General features: G+C 40.4%; 2 protein-coding genes and 1 pseudogene across 2 annotated transcripts in view; 1 reads left to right on the top strand and 2 right to left on the bottom strand.

Moving 5' to 3' along the window:
• The window catches only part of UBE2D2 (ubiquitin conjugating enzyme E2 D2), a 43,436-nt gene extending 38,409 nt beyond the window's left edge, over nt 1-5,027 (bottom strand). The window contains exon 1 of the mRNA XM_043912940.1: nt 4,884-5,027. Within this exon, the coding sequence (XP_043768875.1) occupies nt 4,884-4,907 (24 nt within the window). The 5' untranslated portion in view covers nt 4,908-5,027. The remainder of the gene's footprint in view (nt 1-4,883) is intronic.
• On the top strand, nt 4,966-14,440 carry LOC122700217 (translation initiation factor IF-2-like). Its single transcript, XM_043912939.1, has 2 exons — nt 4,966-5,919; nt 14,053-14,440. The coding sequence occupies exon 1, from the start codon at nt 5,019-5,021 to the stop codon at nt 5,472-5,474; it is 456 nt and encodes a 151-aa protein (XP_043768874.1). The 5' UTR covers nt 4,966-5,018; the 3' UTR covers nt 5,475-5,919; nt 14,053-14,440.
• A 3,031-nt stretch (nt 14,441-17,471) lies between these two features.
• On the bottom strand, nt 17,472-17,940 carry LOC122700795 (annotated as a pseudogene).
• Nucleotides 17,941-22,336: the final 4,396 nt, after the last annotated feature.

Raw genomic sequence — 22,336 nt, 5'->3', positions numbered from 1 at the left:
TAGAACACCCAAAATTTGCATAGTTTCTTATTTTTCTGCTTTATGGGAATTAAAACACTGAAAAACAAAACAAAACTGCATTGTTTTAAGCGAATTCATGGACACCTCTCCAACAATAAAAAGAGATGCTGAAGGTAAAATCTTCTGGTTCCAGAGCATAAATGCTCAACTGTTTGAACAAAAGAAAAAATTGCATTCCCTGGGATTACACCCCTAACGACTGTGTAAGGGTACAGTGCCTGCCAGAAAAGACACTGAGCAGTCAAGAAATCCAGATTCTTAATCCAGCCCTACTAAGTCACATGGACTTTTTAGGCCATAGCTCTGAGATGTGATGCAGAGCTAAAATTTTATGATTCTATTACTTGAAATCTCACTTGATTGTGTATACAGAAGAAGAAATGGTACTTTATTTTTCTATGTCATATTTTTAACATGATTTTTGAAGGTTAGCCTGGGAACCTAACCACCAAAACTTTATTTCTACAGAAAAAACAAGTGTGCTCCTTCAATTTTGGGATGAGGCTGCAAAGGTTGCTGGCAGCATCAAGCATGAGTCAGGTATTCCTATCCTGAGAAATGCCTAGGATATTTTAGCAGCCTTCTCTCTCTGGACTAAAATATCTAGAATTGGACTTTGTCAAAACTTCCTCCTTGTCAGTCAGCAGTACAATAATATACTTTGGGAGACTTTAGACACCGCCCCCCCCCCCCCCCAGATTTATGAAGTTAATGATGGCTGTTTAAATTATATTTAAATAGCAACCCAAAAGAGCCAAAGAAAATTTCTCAACTAAACAAACCCTTGTGAAGCAAAGAATCATTTCTAAAGGAAAAAAAAATCTTCCCAGAGATTTCAAGAAGTTTATCTTTTGAAGTAAGAAGGGATGTCTACTTTCCAATATATAACTAATTGAGTCATCTTCTGTCAACCACTTATTAAAGTTCCAAATACTCCACAAGACTATTTGCTAATTTGTTTCATCATTTTGACTGGGATTAACTGAATCCTTACCTCTGATAAGATTAATGTAATGTATCATATCACACTTCTATTTTAAGATAATCTTAAAACTAGTACTATTATAATATTACAACTCCCTTCCCATATCCTTAAAAATCATCCTTTGGTAACTGGCAATCTTAGATATTTTCAAAGTATGTAGTCTACAGAAAGATGATTCATAACATGAAACAGATTACAATGAAGAGTAAGTTGTAAGCATCTGCCTGGGATCAATCTACCTACTGAACTGGTTTTTCCTACAACCATAACCATACAAAACTTCACTGAAGAAGTTAATTAAAAGTTTACCAAAAAAAACTACTTAATTATGCCTATTTACATAAAGCAATACTTTGAAAAAGACAGAAAGTATGGTTCAAATGATTTAATCCTTACGCTCCTGGTTACTTGCTGAACCTCAATCTTTTGTTAACTTTAATTCATACATTAAACTGGTACCTACCAATCTACCAAAAAAAGTGTGGAGGTGTCTTTTGGTTTTGCTGTCCTTGTTTTTAATTTGAATTGGTTGCCAAAAATTTGGTTTTGTGGCTTCCCTCAAAAAAAAAAGAAAAAAAAAATCTGGTAACTTTGGGCACAGATCCTGGCAAAAGCAACACTTGGAGGGAGCTGAATAGCAGCTGCCCTCTTCTAAAAGCACGTGCAATTTCTAGTTCCCTCCAATTCCCTTTGCTCTCATTTTGGTTACCTGCCTAGCCATCAGAGTTTGAAATTTTATTTTACTGGAAAATTAACTGACTGACTGGGCTTTTCAGGAAACTTAAAAGACGCTTTAATCATAGAAATACAGTAAATCAAGTGACAGTCCTGGCATTAAAGCTATGTATACCAAATGTAATTATATCTAGCAGGACACCATTAAAATGTACAAGTCACTATTATTGTTAAGAGCTTTTAGTATCCTAACTTTGGTCTGTCTCCAATTCCTCATGATATTTAGCCTTTTACTCTTCCTCAAAATAAAGAAATTTACCCTGTATTTCAATGCTGACGCACTGTAAGAGCACAAAAAGCCTCCTGCATCTGTATAACAAAAGTAAAGAAGAAAAACAGGAAGCAAGTTAAAAAAAAAAGGTCTCTGATCAGTCAAACAGACCACACAGTTCACAGAACACATGAAGCCCTCTTCACTCAGAGCCTACTGGATCTTATTTTAGACATAATTTTAATAAGCTCAGTGATCTGGTTTCCCAGCCCACAACAGATGAGATGCAGCCAACTGGAAAAAGGCTGGGGGTGGTGCTGCTAGAGGCAGACACTCAAAGCATCAAAATCAAAGCTGAAGACCCATAATGTCAGCAGAAAACCTCAAAATGTAGCAGACTGGGGCCATTTGGTGTAGATACAAACAATACCAAAGGGTCCCAAACCCTGCATGGAACCATAATGGATGTTCAAAATGAAAACTCTTCGGTAAACTCTGTTAAAGCATATACGACCTTAAAGTTTCTATCAAAATAAAATCCATCAAGAGCTTTTTCCAAAAAAGTCATGGCATTTAAAGGACTGTGAGATTCACAGAACACTATTATCCTGTGTCAATGAAACACAAGACACAGAATTCCTGACGCTGCCTTGGTCAAAAGTATTTGCTCTTAATAAAATTTTATTAGAACCCAGATGCAGTAGTCCATGCTATCCGAAGTTGAGAGGTATTTAAACAGAACTACTTTCTCAGAGTGGTAACTGGGAAGATTCAAGACTAAGACCAATTATGTAAGCCAAGTCTGTCTTTGGGGGATTGCATCGCAGATACATTACTAGGCCTGAGGGTGAGATAGGACTGGTCTTATACATATCTAGGTTAAGTCTGTATTCAATTTAAAATTAGTGTTTTACAAAATGCTTGGGGGAAAAAAAATCTTCATTTTGTTTTCACAATTTTATTGACCAGTATGTACACCAAAAATAAGTTTATTTTTCAAATCCCTGGCAGTCTAAGTTGAGCCATACTTTGAGGACAGTTCTAGGTTACAAACCAGGTGAAAAAAAGGTTAATAGTGAGTTTTAAAAGTTCAAATAATCATGGTAGACACTTGATTTTTACTAAAATTTTAATAAAGGTATCTTTTAGAGAAAATCTAGCGAATATGCAGTATCTCAAAAGAAGGCAAGGAAGACGATTAAAATGCATGTTTTGAGTGCTATTTCCTTCTCTAAAAAAACCTCCATAACACACATATCACTTAGAGTAGAGACTAAAGGTTATATCTCTTGATCTGTAAGTGATTGCACATTATATTTATTCTTCTTCAGGTTTTAAAAGTGCACAATCTTCTGTAAGTATAATTTCAAGTTGATAACTTCTCAATTAGTCCTTAAGAATCTATTAACTCCTTAAAGTCTTAAAAATGCTATTATTTACTTACATAACTTGTCCTCAGTGTGCTCCTGCCCCTTAAAAGGGTTCAAGAGATCTCTACTTGAGGATGAGCTTCTTTTAACAAATAACCTGCTTCACTTTAGTACAAGATTTACTGTCTAAAGTCTGCCCTTTTTCATTTGATGGAAATCAAAGTCAAAAGAAGTTGGTGAGGATCTAACCTAATTTACAATAACCACTGGGATTAATTCCACAGGAAAGGTCTTTGATCAAGAATAAAACCAGGACCAACTGCTGAGCTGAAGTGTTTAAACTGACCAAATCTCCATTTTCACTGAATTTAATGCAAGGTGAAAATTAGTTCTCTTCCCCCTTGCATCTCCATCCCATCCTAGAGAATGGATCCCAGGATCTACTTCTCACTGGCTAGAGATTTAGTACAGCCTCTCCAAGTAGCCAAGTCAAACACGAAACAAATCATCAGTGTCGCTTCTCCCCCTAAGTAAAAAAGATAGTGAGAGATAATAGGAGGTTATAATATTAGAGGGAAGGGAAAAAACCCTAAACTTTAAGCCAAGTCCATAATCTAGAAGCAATATTAGAAAAACCTCCGTAGAGACAACTACAGATAACCTTTCAAAGGGCAAAGAAATCTTTTCTATTGGAAAAACCTAGCAAAATCCCTTCTACATTAAAAGGATCTCCCAGAAAACATCACCTCATTTAAGCGTTAAAATCCATTTTGCGAAGAGAATGTAAAAGGAAACCTGTGAAATTCTCTCCAGTGGTTTTCAAATGTTCAGGTTTCTACCTCTATCCTTGACAATACCCCTTCTATTAAATCCACTCCTACAAACTGAAGTATGTTTCTGACTACATTTGGCAACCTCAAGGAATAAAATGCTTCTCCCTCCACTTCCCCCCTTCCTCTTAAAAGTCATGCTTATTTCCTCAACTTCCTATTTAGTTTCTGGACGAGCAGAGTGGACGGAAGCGTGCGGCCGCTAAACGGCAAGTGAACTCAAGAAATATTTCTGGATCGGACAAAAACGTTTCCTCGTAAGGGCCCCAAGCTCAAGGGGTTCTGCGGAGGGAGCCTAAGCAGGTGGGGATAGGGGGTGCACAGGCGGAGATAGGGCACAGAGCCCTTTCGACCTCCGTCGATGGGGCCGCCCAACGCCCCAGTTCCAGCACCCCCTCCTGGCACAGCCGGACAATGGCCCTCTGGCACAGAAGTCCCAGGCCGGGGAGAGGCCCTGGGACTCCATACCACGCGGGGCCTAGAAAGGAGGCCGGGAAGGAACGCTGAACCAGCGAGCATACCTCCGGCCTAAGTGCGGGCAGCGCGCCGGGGCCTCTATGGGCGCCATCACTGGGAGTGGGGTGTGAAGGCCGCCCGGCCGGGCCATCGCCAGCAGCCCGGTCCGAAGCAGCCGGGAGTCCGCCGGAGAAGACGGCGGGAAGTGCAGGCCGCAGCCAGCTCGGCCGACCCGCCTAGCTGCCCAAACACACAGCCGATCCCTCGCCTCTTACCTTGTGGATTCTCTTCAGAGCCATCGTGGGAGGTGGGTGGCGGCGGCCCCGGGGCGGGGACGGGGGCAGGGGAGGGACGGGGAAGGGGCGAGGGGGCGCGAGGCCGCCTCGGTGATTGCGGATCGGCCGGAGAAGATGGGGAGTTCCGGAGCGCGGTTCCGGCGGGACGGACTTAGGGCCGAGGCCAACTCGGCTCCTGAGCCTGCCGCAGCGGTCACCGCATCACCCGGCGGCGGCCCCTTTATGCGCTGCCGCCCGAGCCGCCGCCGCCACCGCCGCCGCCGCCACCGCGGTAGCTGCCTCTTCCTTCTAGGCTCAGCGCCGCCTCCTCAGCCGCCGCGGATCCCTCCGCCGGAGAGCAAGAGCTCAGGCCTCGGGCTCGGCCGGCGCCTCAGGGTAGGACAGCCGGAGGGACTGCCTGCTGCAGGTGGACCGAGGGACGCGCGGGCGGGCGGCGCCGCCGGGGTGGGGCAGCCGGAGCGCGGGGTGGGCCCAGGCCGAGGGGCAGGTCGGGAGAGCGGGGATTGGCGGGCCGGGGGAAAGGAGGGCCGGGCCGCGCCGGCGGCGGAGGGATACGGGCCGCCCCTGTGAGTACCTCACGCGCCGTCGCCGTCGCCGTCGCCGCCGCGGCCGGCGAGAGGATGACGCCGCGAAGCGCAGAGGAGAGATCTCGCGAGACTTGTGGCGCGGGTCGCAGAGGTTTGCCAGTAGTGGTCCTTGATTGCCTTGACTGTGGGCTCGGATTGGCGTGATACCTGAGATGAATAAATGTTTAAAAGCGAAGGTTTTCCAGATCACTCGACCGTCCCCATAGCATAAACCGACCGGGGAAGAGCACGTAGGGCCATAGGAGGAAAGGACTTGTCCAAGGTCACACAGCTCCACAGTGGCATAGCTTGGGACTTCCCTCAAGTCAAGAGTCTGGTCAAATCTCTCTCGGGAAGCCGCGTGGTAACAGCCTGGGCACCTGCGGGACTATGGTTCTACATGCACACCGCCGGCAGCCCTGAGATGGTTTTCCCCACGAAGGCCCCAAGTGAGTGACAATTTGAATGTCTCTCAGCCACTGGCTTGTCAGGAGAGGTGCTCCGCTTGGTGAGTTGTTACAAATAAGCAATAAAGCTGTTACCTCAGCAAAAAACTTGCACAGTGTGTGCTCCAGTAATAAAACCAACTTTGCGTTCAGCTCACCATCAAAAGCAAGCTTAGAAAACCTATTCTGGATAGCACTGAAACATGTATATTTAGCATGTGTGAAACAGATCACAAGTGCAAGTTCGATGCGTGAGACAGGGTGCTCAGGACTGGTGCACTGGGATGAGCCTGAGGAATGGGATGGGGAAGGAGATGGGAGGGGGTTCAGGATGGGGAACACATGTACACCCATGGCTGATTCATGTCCATGTATGGCAAAACCCACTACAACATTGTAATTAGCCTCCAATTAAATTTTAAAAAGAAAACCTATTCTGGGATTACTTTTAAAAGATAGAGGCAAAAAGTGAGTTCACGGAGCAACTACTCTGTGTGGAGGCCAGCAACCAGGACCAGAGAAATATAAGGCTGACTGGTTTTATAAGGCCTGGTCTGGGAGGTGCTTTTTACCTGGTTGGGGACCCTTTTGGGGACAAAGAATAATAAGGAATATTCTTCTGGGCGGTGATGCCTACATTCCCAAGTCTCCCCCAGGGTTTCCTGATTCTAAATCTGTTCTTACTCTGTCTGGAAGGCACCTTAAAAATCACTGATTAAGAGAGGAGAAACTGGAGCCCCTAAGGAAAAGGATCTTGCTAAAAGTCATGCCATAAGTCAGCCGCAAAACTTGTAATGCCTAACCTACTGAATACAGGTTGGACCCATAAGGCAGGGCCACCATGGATCCAGTGTCAAAGGAGGGCAAAGCTATGTCCAGTGGCCAAGGATGGATAGGTGTTAGGTTGGAGGTGGAGAGGAAGATTCCAAAGTCCTAAATCTTTTCTTCCTAAGAACTGTAATGGGAGAGGTGCAAAATGCTCATTGGTCACATTTTTAAAACTTTTCTTCAACAATACTTTGTATTAAAAAGTAATTTACATTTTTCATTGCAAGAAATACAGATAAGGAAGTAAGCAATACAGATAATAATACAGATAAGCAAAAGGAAGGAAACAAAAGTCTACTACACTCCCATCATCCAACAATTAACCATTTGTGACATTTAGTTTCTGTCCTTTCTGTGTTTTCCCATTATATATAAATATATATTTTTCTTTGAAAATGTAGGATCATGCCATTATACTATTTCATCATATACCTGTTTAAAAAAAATTATGGACTTAAGGTGTACAACATGTTGATTTGATACACATAAACATAATGGCATGATTACAGTCATGACAGTTAACTTCTCTATTCATTTGTGTGTGTGTAGTGAAAGCACCTGAAATTTTTGGTAATTTACTTTTTAAAAAATATTTATTTTAATTGGAGGATAATTGCTGTACAATATTGTGTTAGTTTCTGGCATTTATCAACATGATATCATCCATAGGTATGCATATGTCCCCTCCCTCCTGAACCTCTCTCCCACCTCCTACTCCATCCCACTCCTCTAGGTTGTCAGGTAACTTACTTTTTTTTTTTTCCAGTTATTTTTATTAGCTGGAGACTAATTACAGGTAACTTACTTTTAAAATAAACAATATATGGTGAATCTTCCTGTGTCAAGACATATTTTTATTATATTTCAATGGTTGTATATTCAATCATAAACATATTATCACATTTTGGGGGACATTTAAGTTGTCTTAATATTTTTACTATTAAAAATATTACTATATGGAACTTCCCTGGTGGTCCAGTGGCTAAGACTCCATGCTCCCAAAGTGGGGGGCCCTGGTTCGATTTCTGGTCAAGGAACTAGATTCCCCCATGCTACAACTAAGAGTTCATATGCTGCAACTAAGAACTGATGCAATCAAATAAATAAATAAATATTAACAATGGAACAACAGACTGATTCAAAACTGGGAAAGGAGTACATCAAGGCTGTGTATTGTCACCCTGCTTATTTAACTTATATACAGAGTACATCATGCAAAATGCCAGGGTGGATGAATCACAAGCTGAAATCGAGATTGCTGGGAGAAATATCAACAACTTCAGATATGCAGATGATACCACCCTAATGGCAGAAACCAAAGAAGAACTAAAGAGCATCTTAATGAAGATGAAAGAGGAGAATGAAAAAGCCGGCTTAAAACTCAACATTCAAACACCTAAGATCATGGCATCTGGTCCCATCACTTCATGGCAAACAGATGGGGAAAAAAAGGAAACAGTGACAGACTTTATTTTCTTGGGCTCCAAAATCACTGTGGACAGTGACTGCAGCCACGAAATTAAAAAATGCTTGCTCCTTGGAAGAAAAGGTATGACAAACCTAGACAGCTTATTAAAAAGCAGAGACATCAGGGCTTCCCTGGTGGTCCAGTGGTTAAGAATCTGCCTGCCAGTGCAGGGGACTCAGGTTCGATCCCTAGTCCAAGAAGGTCCCATATGCTGCAAGGCAGCTGGGCCGGCATGACCTGCATGCCCTAGAGTCCATGTACCATAACTGGAGAGTAGTCCCTGCTCTCAGCAACTGGAGAAACCCCTCACACAGCAATGAAGACCCAGCACAGCCATAAATAATAACACAGCAGAAGATATTAAGAGGTGGCAAGAATACACAGAAGAACTATACAAAAAAGATCTTCATGACCCAGATAACCACAATAGTGTGATCACTCACCTAGAGCCAGACATCCTGGAATGTGAAGTCAAGTGGGCCTTAGGAAGCATCACTACAAACAAAGCTAGTAGAGGTGATGGAATTCCAGCTGAGCTATTTCAAATCCTAAAAGATGATGCTATGAAATTGCTGCACTCAATATGCCAGCAAATTTGGAAAACTCAGCAGTGGTCCCAGGACTGGAAAAGGTCAGTTTTCATTCCTATCCCAAAGAAAGGCAATGCCAAAGAATGCTCAAACTACTGCCCTATTGCACTCATCTCACACGCTAGTAAAGTAATGCTCAAAATTCTCCAAGTGAGGCTTCAACAATATGTGAACGTGAACTTCCAGATGTTCACTGGTTTTATAAAAGGCAGAGGAACCAGAGATCAAATTGCCAGCATCCGTTGAATCATCAAAAAAGCAGGAGAGTTCCAGAAAAACATCTGCTTTATTGACTATGCCAAAGCCTTTGACTGTGTGGATCATAACAAACTGTGGAAAATTCTTCAAAAGATGGGAATAAAAAAAAAAAAAAAAAAAAGATGGGAATACCAGACCACCTGACCTGCCTCCTAAGAAATCTGTACGCAGGTCAAGAAGCAACAGTTAGAACTGGACATGGAACAACAGACTGGTTCCAAATCGGGTAAGGAGTATGTCAAATCTGTATATTGTCACCCTGTTTATTTAATTTATATGCAGAGTACATCATGAGAAATGCTGAGCTGGATGAAGCCCAAACTGGAATCAAGATTGCTGGGAGAAATATCAATAACCTCAGATGACACCACCCTTTGTTATTGTTATCAGATGACATCAATAACCTCAGATGCAGATGACACCATCGTTATGGCAGAAAGCAAAGAAGAACTAAAGAGCCTCTTGATGAAAGTGAGAGGAGAGTGAAAAAGTTGGCTTAAAACTCAACATTCAGTGTTGAGGAAAAGAAAAGAAAACAAGCACTGATCTGGAACTCAGCACTCTGTGAAACTATCCTTCAAAAGTAAAGGAGAAATAAATACTTTATCAGACAAAAACTGGGCAATTATTACAAGTAGAACTGCCCCTAGGAAATGTTAAAAGAAATTTTAAAGAGAGAGAGAAAAATAATATAGATCAGAAAGTTGGATCTTCGTAAATAAAAGAAGAACATCAAGGAAGAAGTGAAGTAGCATAGAAACATTTTTCCTATTCTTAATTTATCCAATAAAAACAATTTGTACAAAATAATAATAGCAACAGTGTATTTGGTTATATATGCTTATGTATATGTATGTGCATATTGTGTATACTTTTGCATAAAAAGTGAAAGTCTTAGTCACTCAGTCGTGTCCCACTCTTTTTGACCCCATGGAATAAAAAGCAAAAAAAAAAAAAAAAAACTCAACATTCAGAAAACTAAGATCATGGCATCTGGTCCCATCACTTCATGACAAATAGATGGTGAAACAGTGGAAACACTGAGACTTTTATTTTGGGGGCATATAGAGTGCAGCACTTTCACAGCATCAAGTTCCGTCTAGTCAAGGCTATGGTTTTTTCCGTAGTCATGTATGGATGTGAAAGTTGGACCATAAAGAAAACTGAGCACTAAAGAATTGATGCCTTTGAACTGTGGTGTTGGAGAGGACTCTTGAGAGTCCCTTGGACAGCAAGGAGATCCAACCAGTCCATCCTAAAGGAAATGAGTCCTGAATATTCATTGGAAGGACTGATGCTGAAGCTGAAACTCCAATACTTTGGCCACCTGATACAAAGAGCTGACTCATTAGAAAAGACCCTGATGCTGGGAAAGATTGAAGGCAGGAGGAGAAGGGGACGACAGAGGATGAGATGGTTGGATGGTATCACCGACTCAATGGACATGAGTTTGAGTAAACTCTAGGAGTTGGTGATGGACAGGGAAGCCTGGCATTACTGCAGTCCATGGGGTCGCAAAGAGTTGGACACGACTGAGCAACTGAACTGAACTGAAATATAAAAATACATTTTTTAAAAAAGCAGAGACCACTTTGGTGGCAAAGGTCTGTTTAGTAAGCTATGGTTTTTCCAGTAATGTATGAATGTCAGTTGGACCAGGAAGAAGGCAGAGCGCCAAAGAATTGACTCTGATGCTAGGAAAGATTGAAGGCAAGAGGAGAAGGGGATGACAGAGGATGAGATGTGGGATGACATCACTGAATCAATGGACATGAGTTTGAGCAAACTCTGGGAGATGGTGAAGGGCAGGGAAGCCTGGCATGCTGCAGTCCATGGGGTGAAAAAGAGTGAGAAACGAATTAGTGACTGAACAGCAACAAAAATATTGCTATAGTGGATATTCTGTAGTTAATTTTTGTACAACTCTGAGGGCTTTTAGGTATAAATTCCTAGAAATGAAATTGCTCTGTCAAAGACTAATCAGATTTTTACATCTAAGTTCATGAGGGATAAGAATTTATATTTTTCTTTTCTTATAATATCTTTGTCAACTTTTCATATCAAGGTTATCCTGGCCTCATAAAATAAGTTGGAAAGTGTTCCTTCCTCTGTGTTTTGAAAGAATTTGTGTAGGATTGTTATTTTTTCTTCTTTAAATAAATATTTGATAGAATTCACCAGTGAAGCCATCTAGTCCTGGAGTTTTCTTTGCAGGAGGAGTTTGATAATAAGTTAATTTCTTTAATATGTATGGGGCTATTTAGATTTTTTTTTTCTTCTTGTGTCCATTGTTTTTCAAGGAATTTGTTCATTTCATTTAAGTTGTCCAATTCATTAGAATAAATTTGCTCATAGTATCTAGTTTTTCCTCTACTACCTGTAGAAGAAAAATTTCCTAGTCCAGGGGCTCTTCCTGACCCAGGGATCGAATCTCATCTCTTGTGTCTCCTGCATTGGCAGGCAAAATCTTTACCACTAGTGCCATCTGGGAAGTCCTAACAGTTATATAGTATTTGTTACTTATTTGTTTTTCCAATAGTGTGTAGAGATCACACAATACAGGTAATGGATGTGCTATAGGAAGAGAATAACATCTGTGCTTGGTGGTTTCTGAGAGAGGATTATGAGGGACTTTTGCTTTCTAAGTCAAACATTTCTGAAATGTTGAAAGTTCTCTACTGAGCATGTATTATTCTTATATAAAGAAAAGAAGTTTTAAAATCTATAACATGAAATAGCAAAAATTGGATACAGTCTAACTATTCACCAATTAAGAAAGGTTAATTACAGTACTGAATTCATACTACAGGATACTGTGCTACCATGAAAAGAATGATTAAATCCATATGTCCCACTGTGGAAGAACTATCATAATACTGTTGAGGTAAAAAACAAAAACTCCAGCAAAATGTAGTTGATATAATTCCATTTCTGTGGGTTAAAAAATGTCCAATAAAAACTCATGGAGCTGCTTACACTTGAGATTTGCACAATTTATTCTAATGAATATCTTTCTTTTTTTTCCTTAAATATTTATTTATTTGACTGCACCAGGTCTAAGCTGTGGGGTCTTTAGTTTTGACATGCAGAGTCTTTCTTGGTCGCAGCATGTGGGATCTAGTTCCCTGGCCAGGGATCAAACCTGGATCCCCTGCACTGGAAGCCTGGAATCTTAGCCACTGAACCACCAGGCACATGCGTGACAAATACCTGAATAGAAGTTTTTTTCATCTTTATGAAATTCTGGTTACATCTGTATATGTGTTAGAATGTGCATGGGAAAATATCTGAACAGATGAAGACCAAAATTTTAACTTAATTATTCCTGGGGAATTACTTGAAGGGAAGGCACTTGCACTTTTTGCTTTACATACTCCTCTATATTATTTATGTTTTAAAATAATGAACATGGAGATTCCCTGGCAGTCCAGTGGTTAAGACCTGGAGCTTTCACCGCAAAGGCCACAGGTTCCACCCCTGGTCTGGGGAACCAAGGTCCCGCAAGACTCAGGGATGGGCAAGATAACAAAATGATTTTCTTTTGTTATTAAAACCAAATAGAAAAATAAAATTCTTTGTCTTCTATGGGGTCCCCTGAATCACTCCATTGATTTAAAGGACATTTTTGCTGCCTTCCCTCCCTCTCAGTGGATAAAGAAAATGAAGTCAGAACAGCCCAAAGGCTTCAGGCAAACTGTGTCCAGTCCACGTTGACAGTATTACTGATTTCCCCTTTAATTTGCATTAAAGAAACTGAACTTTTGGTTGAAGTCGCTTTTGTTTCAAGGAGAAAGCAGACGAACTTTAATGCTAGGTACTGTCTCATGACCTTTTAACATTAACACGGCTCTCAGGAAAGAACTGGAATTTGGCGGCAAAGCTCTACGTGAACATTATCACTTTTTAAATGTCTTATTTTTGACGATGCCCTAGAAGCATTCTTTTGGAGAGGTTCTTGGTCCCATAAAATTTAGCCAATGGGAAACAGGAACCAGAGACCTGAGAGGTGGGACTGGTTTCGAGAATCTTCAGCCACGAGTGAGAAAGCTGCATCTACAGCCGGTCTCCTCACAGCTTGTGGCTCTGTCCTGGTCCCAGTGTCTCTGCTGGGGGCAGCTGCAGTCCTCCCGCCAAGTGGAGCAGGGGACCAACCCAAGCGGTTGGTCTTTCCTCTGCATTCAGCCCCACCTACAATCCAGGATCCACACAGATTTAGAGGGATGATTGGGCTCAAAAAAGGCAGAATGATCAAAGAGATGAACACAAAACAGGGCGAGGAAAGGGGACGTTCTAACAGAGGCTGGGGGCTCACCTGCCAAGCTTTAGCTTTCAGAATAATATTTTGACTATAGTAGGGTAACCCAGATCCATTGTGAGGCATGAAAGAGGGGCTGCCTCAGTAGCTTTACTGCTTTACCTTTTAATATTTTTGTCTGATTTTTAAAGTTTTATTTATTGTCAAACAATGCAGAAACCTATAGAGCTGAAAATTAAAGCCACCTTCTCTAATTCTACCTTCCTAGAAATAACTACCATAACAAATACTGTGTGTCTGTCCAAATCTTTTAATGTAAATATTGTATGTATAAATATATATATGGTATGATGTAGTGGTTAACAGGTTAACCACTAAAAGTTAGTCTGTTAGATACAGGCTAACTTTGACAATTCAGCCTTATCCTGGACATCAGTTTTCTCAAATGTAAACTGAAGATAATAATAAATAATAGCTCCTTTTTAAAATTAAAAAAAATGTTATAGACATGGATTCATACTACCTTTGTGGTTCTATAAGTGTAATTTCAAATGAATTTTTAAAAATTCTTACAGATTCACAGGGAGTAGCAAAATAGTATTGAAAGTTCCAGCGCCCTTCATTCAGTTTCCCCCAATAGTTACATCTCACATAATGATAGTACAGTATCAAAACCAGGAAACTCATGTTGGCACAGTGTGTATATACAGTTTAATGTCATTTTATCACATCTGCAGATTACTGTGACTACTACTGGAATCAAGATGCAGAACTATTCCAAAACTACCAAACGCCTTCACAGTACCTGTTACAGCCATGTCCACCAACCATCAACCTCCACATCTCTGCTGCTACTGCAAAGTCACTTCAGTTGTGTCCGACTCTGTGCGACCCCATCCCTGGGATTCTCCAGGCAAGAACACTGGAGTGGGTTGCCATTTCCTTCTCCAATGCATAAAAGTGAAAAGTGAAAGTGAAGTCGCTCAGTCATGTCCGACTCTTCCAGACCCCATGGACCGCAGCCTAACCCTTGACAATTACTAATTTACTTTCCATTTCTGTAATTTTGTCATTTTGAGAATGATATATAAATGAACTCATACTGTATGTATGAGTTTTGAGATCCCTTTTGAGACTGGCTTTTTTCACTCGGCAAAATACCCTTGAGATCCATTTACACATCTCAACATTAATTGTTTTTTATTGCTGTGTAGTATTCCATTCTGTAATGTACTTAAAACTTTTTTAAAAATTGTAGTAAAATACGTGCACATGACAAAAATTGCCATTGTAATCATTTTTAAGTGTACAGTTCAGTGGCACTAAGTATATTTACATTGTACTTAATGTACTTACTACATACAATCACTACCACCACCCATCCATAGAAATCTTCTTCATCTTGCAAAACTGAAACTCTGTACCCATTAAAGAATAACTCCCATTTCTCCTTCTGCCACCCCCTGGCAACCACCATTCTACTTTCTGTCTCTATGAATTTGACTACTCTAGATAGCACAAATAAGTAGAATATATAGTATTTATCCTTTTGTGATTGGCTTATTTCACTTCACATAATGTCCTCAATAATCAACCATGATATAGCATGTCAAAATTTCCTTCCTTTTTAAGGCTGAATAAAATTCCATTGTATGTAAATCCATTCATCTGTTGATGGACATTTGGGTTGATTCTACCTTTGGCTATTGTGAAAAACGCTGCTATGAATATGGATGTTCTATAATGTACTTTTGTTTGTTAAAACTGTATCATGCCACCTGTTAACAAAATAGTATATGAAGGGAAATTTTTCTTTATAAAAGTAGTCTAGCTAATATTTTAAGTAGTAATGAGAAAGTATCAGCATTTTGTGACCTCTAATGAATTAATTGATCTAGGCATGGAGTGTAAATGACTGCTAATTTTTTAGTAAGAGACAATCAGACACTATTTGCCTTCTGGTAGAAGTACACCATACCAACTATGAAGCAGTCTTGCCATCAAATCTCCACATCGTACTATGTAGTAACAGGAAATACAAAGGACAGAGAAGCAGATCAAAACTACCTCAGAAATGCAACCACAAAATTCAGATTGTGAGAACAATAACAACACAGTTTCTTTAGCAAGAAGTTGCAAGTAAGGACACACACACACACAGAGGAAACTTATAAATTGAAAGATATTTAAGAATCCCCACCAAAAACTTGTGCAAATGTTCGTAGCAACATTATTCATAATAGTACAAAAATGGAAAAACCTAAATATTTATCAGCTGATGAACAGATAAACATGATGTGGTATGCCCATGCAGTAGAATATTATTCAGCAATAAAAACATGCTGCAACATGGATGAAACTTGAAAGTATGTTCAACAAAATACACCAGTCATGAAAGACCACAGATTGTATGATTCTGCTTATGTGAAACGTCCAGAATAGGCAAATTCATAGAGACAGAAAGCATATATGGGGTGATGAGGGATTTGGGAGGTAAGGGCTAAGGAGTGAGGGTTACTTTGGGGGATGAAAGTGTTCTAAAATTGACTGTGATGCTTGAACAACTCTAATATACTAAAATGTATTAAATTTTACATTTTAAATAGATGAATTATATGGTATGTGATTATATATCAATAAAACTATTAAAAAGTATTTAAGAAGCATATGAATCAATCACAACATGTGGACCCTATTTATATTCTGATTCAAATGATTAAAAATGAAATTTATGATACAATTGGAAATTTGAACACTAACGAGATACTTGAGGATATTAAAATATTTATTACTATTTTTAAAAGTGGGATGACAGTATGGTTATCACACAATGGGATGATACTTTTGGTTTTTAATAGGGTCTTTTACTTTCAGAGATACATACTGAAATATTTTTATAGGTGAAATAATGTCTGGGATTTCTTTTATTTTTATTTATTTTTTGGGGGGGATTTCTTTTAAAATGAGTCGGGAAATAAACAAGTGAAGATAATGAAACATGACTTCCCATGACATAGTAATTATTGAAGTTGGGTAATGGAGCTATGTCAGGCTGGATAAAAACACAAGCTGGAATCAAGATTGCCGGGAGAAATACCAATGACCTCAGATACGCAGATGACATCACCCTTATGGCAGAAAGTGAAGAAGAACTAAAAAGCCTCTTGATGAAAGTGAAAGAGGAGAGTGAAAAAGCTGGTTTAATACTCAACATTCAAAAAACAAAGATCATGGCATCCAGTCCCATCACTTCATGGCAAATAGATGGGGAAACTATGGAAACAGTGACAGACTTCATTTGCTTGGGCTCCAAAATCACTATGGTGACTGCAGCCATGAAAGTAAAAGACGCTTGCTCCTTGGAAGAAAAGCTATGACCAACCTAGACAGCATATTAAAAAGCAGAGACTTAACTTTGCCGATAAAGGTCCGTCTAGTCAAAGCTATGGTTTTTCCAATAATCATGTATGCATGTGAGAAAGTGAAAGTGAAAGTTGTTCAGTTGTGTCCGACTCTTTGCAACCCCATGGACTATACAGTTCATGGAATTCTCCAGGCCAGAATACTGGAGTGGGTAGTCTTTCCCTTCTCCAGGGGATCTTCCCAACCCAGGAATTGAGCCCAGGTCTCCCACATTGCAGGTAGATTCTTTACCAGCTGAGCCACAAGGGAAGTTCAAGAATACTGGAATAGGTAGCCTATCCCTTCTCCAGCAGATTTTCCTGACCCAGGAATCGAACCGGGGTCTCCTACATTGCAGGTGGATTCTTTACCAACTGAGCTGATGTGAGAATTGGACCATAAAGAAAGCTGAGCACTGAAGAATTGATGCTTTTGAACTGTGGTGTTGGAGAAGACTCTTAAGAGTCCCTTGGATGTCAAGATCAAACCAGTCAATCCTAAACGACACAACTGAGCGACTGAACCGAACTGAATGGAGGTATGAGAACTTATTGTAATCTAGTCTGTCCACCTTTGTGTATGTTGAAAATTTTCCATAAAAATACATACTAATGAGGTCCAGCACGTTAAAAAAAAAAATACATACTAATGAACATATTTCCATGTCAATATATGGAGATGTACCTCATGCTTTCTTTTTTTTTGTTTTTAGTAGTGAAACTTTTATATTTGGAATTAGCTAGATGGACTCAGTTTAGGTGATCCCAATTTTGTTGGCAACATTCAAAGCATCATAGTCAGGAGCCAGTTGAACATATGCCTTCTTCTCTCCATCAGCCCTGATCAGGAGTTGACCTTAGTCACATCAATGTCGTAGAGCTTCTTCACAGCCTGTGTAATTTGGTGCTTGTCAGCCTTGACATCCACAATGAATACCCGTGTGTTGTAGTCTTCCATTTTCCTCATGGCTGACTCGGTGGTGAGGGGGAATCTGATGATGGCATAGCAGTCAAGTTTGTTTCTCCTAGGGGCACTCTCTGAGGATATTAGGGCTGCCTCCTGAGCCATAGTGTTTGGCTGACGCCAGGAAGGTGGGTGACATCGGATCTTCTTTTTTGGTGGATGTGGACGCCTTTGAACACTGCTTTCTTGGCCTTCAAAGCCTTTTCTTTGGCTTCGACTTTAGCAGGGGCAGGGGCTTCCTTCTTCGCCTTTGCCACCATCTTCATGAAAAAGGGTTTCTGTATCTCATGCTTTTTAAGAGCTACATATACTTCCATATTTATATATAAACAATTCCCTATTAGAGGATATTTGGATTGCTTCCAAAATATTTAATATTCTAAACAATGCTGCAGGAAATATCCTTGTCTCTGCTCATCCTAAAGGAAATCAGTCCTGAATATTCATTGGAAGGACTGATGCTGAAGCTGAAACTCCAGTACTTGGGCCACCTGATGTGAAGAACTGATTCATTTGAAAAGACCCTGATGCTGGGAAAGATTGAAGGCAGGAGGAGAAGGGGATGACAGGGGATGAGATGGTTGGATGGCATCACCGACTCAGTGGACATGAGTTTGAGTAAACTCCAAGAGTTGGTGATGGACAGGGAGGCCTGGCTTGCTGCAGCCCATGGGGTCGCAAAGAGTCGGATACGACTGAGAGGCTGAACTGAACTGAACCAAACTGCCCAACTAGCCATTTCCTTAGAATAAATTTCTAGAAGTAAAAGTGTTAGGTCAACTGATGTGAATATTTTAGATTTTTATATACATGGAGAGATTGTTTTCTAGGAAAATTCTTGCACTTATTTTCCCACACTTACAATAAAATATTGGTCACTAGCAATCCTTTCCTTTTTCATAAAAAGAGTTTATTGCCATTTAACTTTTATACCATCAAATTCACTCATTTCAAGAGTGCAAGTTAATGATTTTTAGTGCATTATTTATAGTTATACAACCATAGCTGTATAAGTTATGCAACCATTACTCTATAAGTTATAGTTAGGCAACCATCTCCACAAATTAATTTTAGAATATTTTTATCACCCCATAAAGAAACTTAGTGTCCATTTATTGTCAACCCTTAGTCCTACTCCCAGCCCTATATGAACAGTAATCTACTTCTTATCGCTATAGATTTCCTTTTTAGGACATTTCATGGAAGTGAAATTATATACAATATGTGTTCTTAGCATGCTTTTGAAGTTCATCCATGTTGTACCATGTGTCACTTAGCATGCTTTTGAAGTTCATCCATGTTGTACCATGTGTCAATATTTTGTTACTTTTTATTGCTGAATAGTATTCTATTATATGGATATGCCATATTTTGTTTATGCATTCATCAGTTAATTGAAAACCAAAATGCTGTTTCCCCTTTTTGGCTATTATAAATAAGGCTGCTATGAATATTCACATGCAAGTCTTAGTGTGGGCCTGTGTTGTCATTTCTCTGGGTAGATACCTAGGGGTAGAATTGATGTGTCATATGAAAATTCTGTTTAGCGTTTTGGATAACTGACAAACTGTTTTCCAAAAGACCTGCACCATTTTACATTCTCACCAGAAGTATAAGAGGATTCTGACTTCTCCGCATTCTGACCAATGCTTGTCTTTTTTTTTAACAGTCTCTTAGTAGGTATGAAATGGCCCCTCATTTTGCTTTTGATTTGGGACCATATTAGTAATCTCAAGACAAAAATATAGGTGATTTTAATTCTGTGGGATAAACCCTATGAAAGTGAAAGTGAAAGTCACTCAGTCGTGTCCAACTCTGCAACCCCATGGACTATACAGTCCATAGAATTCTCCAGGCCAGAACACTGGAGTTCTTTCCCTTCTCCAGGGGAGCTTCCCAACCTAGGAATCGAACCCAGGTCTCACAGACTACAGTCAGATTCTTTACCAGCTGAGTCACAAGGGAAGCCCAAGAATACTGGAGTGGGTAGCCTATCTCTTATCCAGCGGATCTTTCCTACCCAGGAATCAAACCAGGGTCTCCTGCATTGCAGGCAGATTCTTTACCAACTGAGCTATCAGGGAAGCCCTGGGGTAAATCCTATAGCAACAGTAAAAACAACAACAGTCATCATTTTTACTGACCCCTGACTCTGAACTTTATTCTCATTTAATCTTCCAAACCACCCTATGAGGCAGATACTACTTTTAAGATGAGTAAACTATTTCCACATCAGGAAGCCAAGGCTTTGGTAAAGATAAGCACAGACAGTTGTGTAGCACAAAGGAGGGGTCCTCATTTAGACTGTGGGGTTCAGGGGAGGAGTTTTGGAGGGGACAACCTCTCATTTGAAAACTGAGTTACACATAGGTGGTACCAGGCCTTGGTGAAGAAGGGCTGCCTTGCCAGGCATAGGAAAAGCAGGCACAGGGGCTCGTGAGTTGGGGGAGCTATTGTGGCCGTTCTCTCCCCTGTACCAGCATCCAGTTCCAGAATTCCCAGGACAAGCATCTGTCCCCCGCCAGCTCTGCCTGTTTCTCCCCAAGACCCCTTTGTCATCTTGTAGACCAGATCCTGCAACCAAACTACCCTTTGAGAATAAGGGGTTACTCCAGTTACTGCCCAGCCCCTGGGAATGGATGGCCTGTCACACTCACAGGGTGGCCTGAGTAAGATCAGCATGTCCAACACCAAAGCCAGACTGGAAGTCATGCACCTGTGTATGTGTGTGGGGTCTCCTTGGTAAGCCACACCCTCCCCCAGCCCCAGAATCTCCACCTTGAGGTTTACTCCTGGGAATCAAAATTTCCCTTCTAAAATATAAACAACCCTTGCAAAGGGGCACTTCAGCCTTTAACTCCTTAGGACAAATTGTATGAGTTATTTTATAGAGAATAATGAGAAAGATAATTATCTTTTTCAACAAGTGTTCATGGAGCAGCTATTTTGTGCTAGCTCCTATGCTGGCTTCTAACACTGGGCACCAGGATGTAAAGGAGATAAAGCCCCAGCCCTCATAGAGCTCACATCCTAATGAAGGAGTGTTTAAAGTTACTGTAACCATGTAACAAATTACCCCAAAATTCAGTGAAGTAATAATTTAGTATGCTCATGGATTTCCCAGGTCAGAAATTCGGATAGGGTACAGTACAGATGGCTTATCTCTGCTCTGCCGTATCTAGGGCTTCTGCTGGAAGCTCTCTATGTGTGGTTGTTGGTCCTGGCAGCCTGAGTCCCTAACTGGGGCCAGAGGCTGAATATTTGAATGTAAAGGGAATAAGAGTGCCCTGAGGATGAGACTCTGAAAAGGACTGTGGCGCTATAATAACAGCTCATGTTTCTTTTTAATAATTTTATTTATTTAAGTATTTATTTTTGGCTGTATTGTATCTTTGTTGCTGTGCAGGCTACTCTCTAGTTGAGGTAAGTGGGCATCCCATTTCAGTGGCTTCTCTAGTTGCAGAGCACGGGCTGTAGGTTACACGCTTCACTGAGGCACATGGGCTCAGTAGTCGTGGTTCCCAGGCTCTAGAGCACAGGCTCCATAGTTGTGCTACAGATACACAGGATGAGTTGCTCTGTGGCATGTGGGATCCTCTCAGACCAGAGATGGAACTCATGTCTCCTGCACTGACAGGCAGATTCTTTACCACTGAGCCACCAGGGAAACCCCTCAGCTCATGTTTATTAAGTGCTTAGTATGTGCCAAATATAGGGAAGACATCCCACGTAACCCAGGAAAGTGGGTGAAAATGGAGCTCCAACAAATAATTTTTTTTAATTATGTTTTTTCTTTCCATAAAGAGAAGCATACTATTTTTGCTCCAACTTGCTGTTTTACATGTCAATATATCAGGGATATCTTTACATGTTACATTCAGAACTATACTTTTCTTTTTAAAGACTGTAGAATCTTTCATAATAAGGATTCTATCATAAGTAATTTAATGAATCCCTTATTGAGGGAGAAAATTAAGGAAAATTAATTTTTAAAAATTAATTTTTAAAATTAAGGAAAATTAATTTTTAAAAATTAATTTTTAAAAATTAAGAAAAATTAATTTTTCTTGACACATTTGTAGGATAAATCCTAGATGTATTATTAGTGGATGAAAGGATATGCAAATTTAAATTTTCAGTAGGTATTGCCAGATTATTTGCTAAGGAGGCCATAAGATTTACACTCTCTGCCAACAGTATTAGTAAATAAGACCACATGATTCCCTACACCCAACAACATCCCTCATCACAAATGGGTGAGGTATACCTTTTCGTATGCTTTTTGGCCACTTGTATTTTATGCTCGGACACCTGCATGTCTATATCTCTCAAGCTGGCATCTTTATTTGTAAAAATGGGGTTGTAGACAGATGGGAATCCCAAGCGTGAAAATTACAAAATCAAGAATGAATGACCCCCCCCCAAAAAGAGAATGAATGACCCCTCCTACACTGTTGGTGGGAGTTACATTGATACAACTGCTATGGAAAACAGCATGGAGATTCCTTGAAAAACTAAAAAAAAAAGAGAGTTATCATATGAGCAATCCTACTCCGAGGCATATATCCAGAAAAGTCAGAAGCTCTAATTTGAAAAGATACCCATACCCCAGTGTTCAGAGCAGTACTATTTACAATAGCCAAGACATGGAAGCAA

This window comes from Cervus elaphus, chromosome 9 (genome assembly GCF_910594005.1).
Source record: "Cervus elaphus chromosome 9, mCerEla1.1, whole genome shotgun sequence".
NCBI classification, from domain to species: domain Eukaryota; kingdom Metazoa; phylum Chordata; class Mammalia; order Artiodactyla; family Cervidae; genus Cervus; species Cervus elaphus.
Note: the sequence above shows the minus strand (reverse complement) of the source record. Positions and strands in the feature narration are given on the sequence as shown.

Coding starts and splice junctions, on each gene's coding strand:
- LOC122700217 (XM_043912939.1), top strand. CDS start 5,019: ATGGGGAGTTCCGGAGCGCGGTTCCGGCGGGACGGACTTAGGGCCGAG.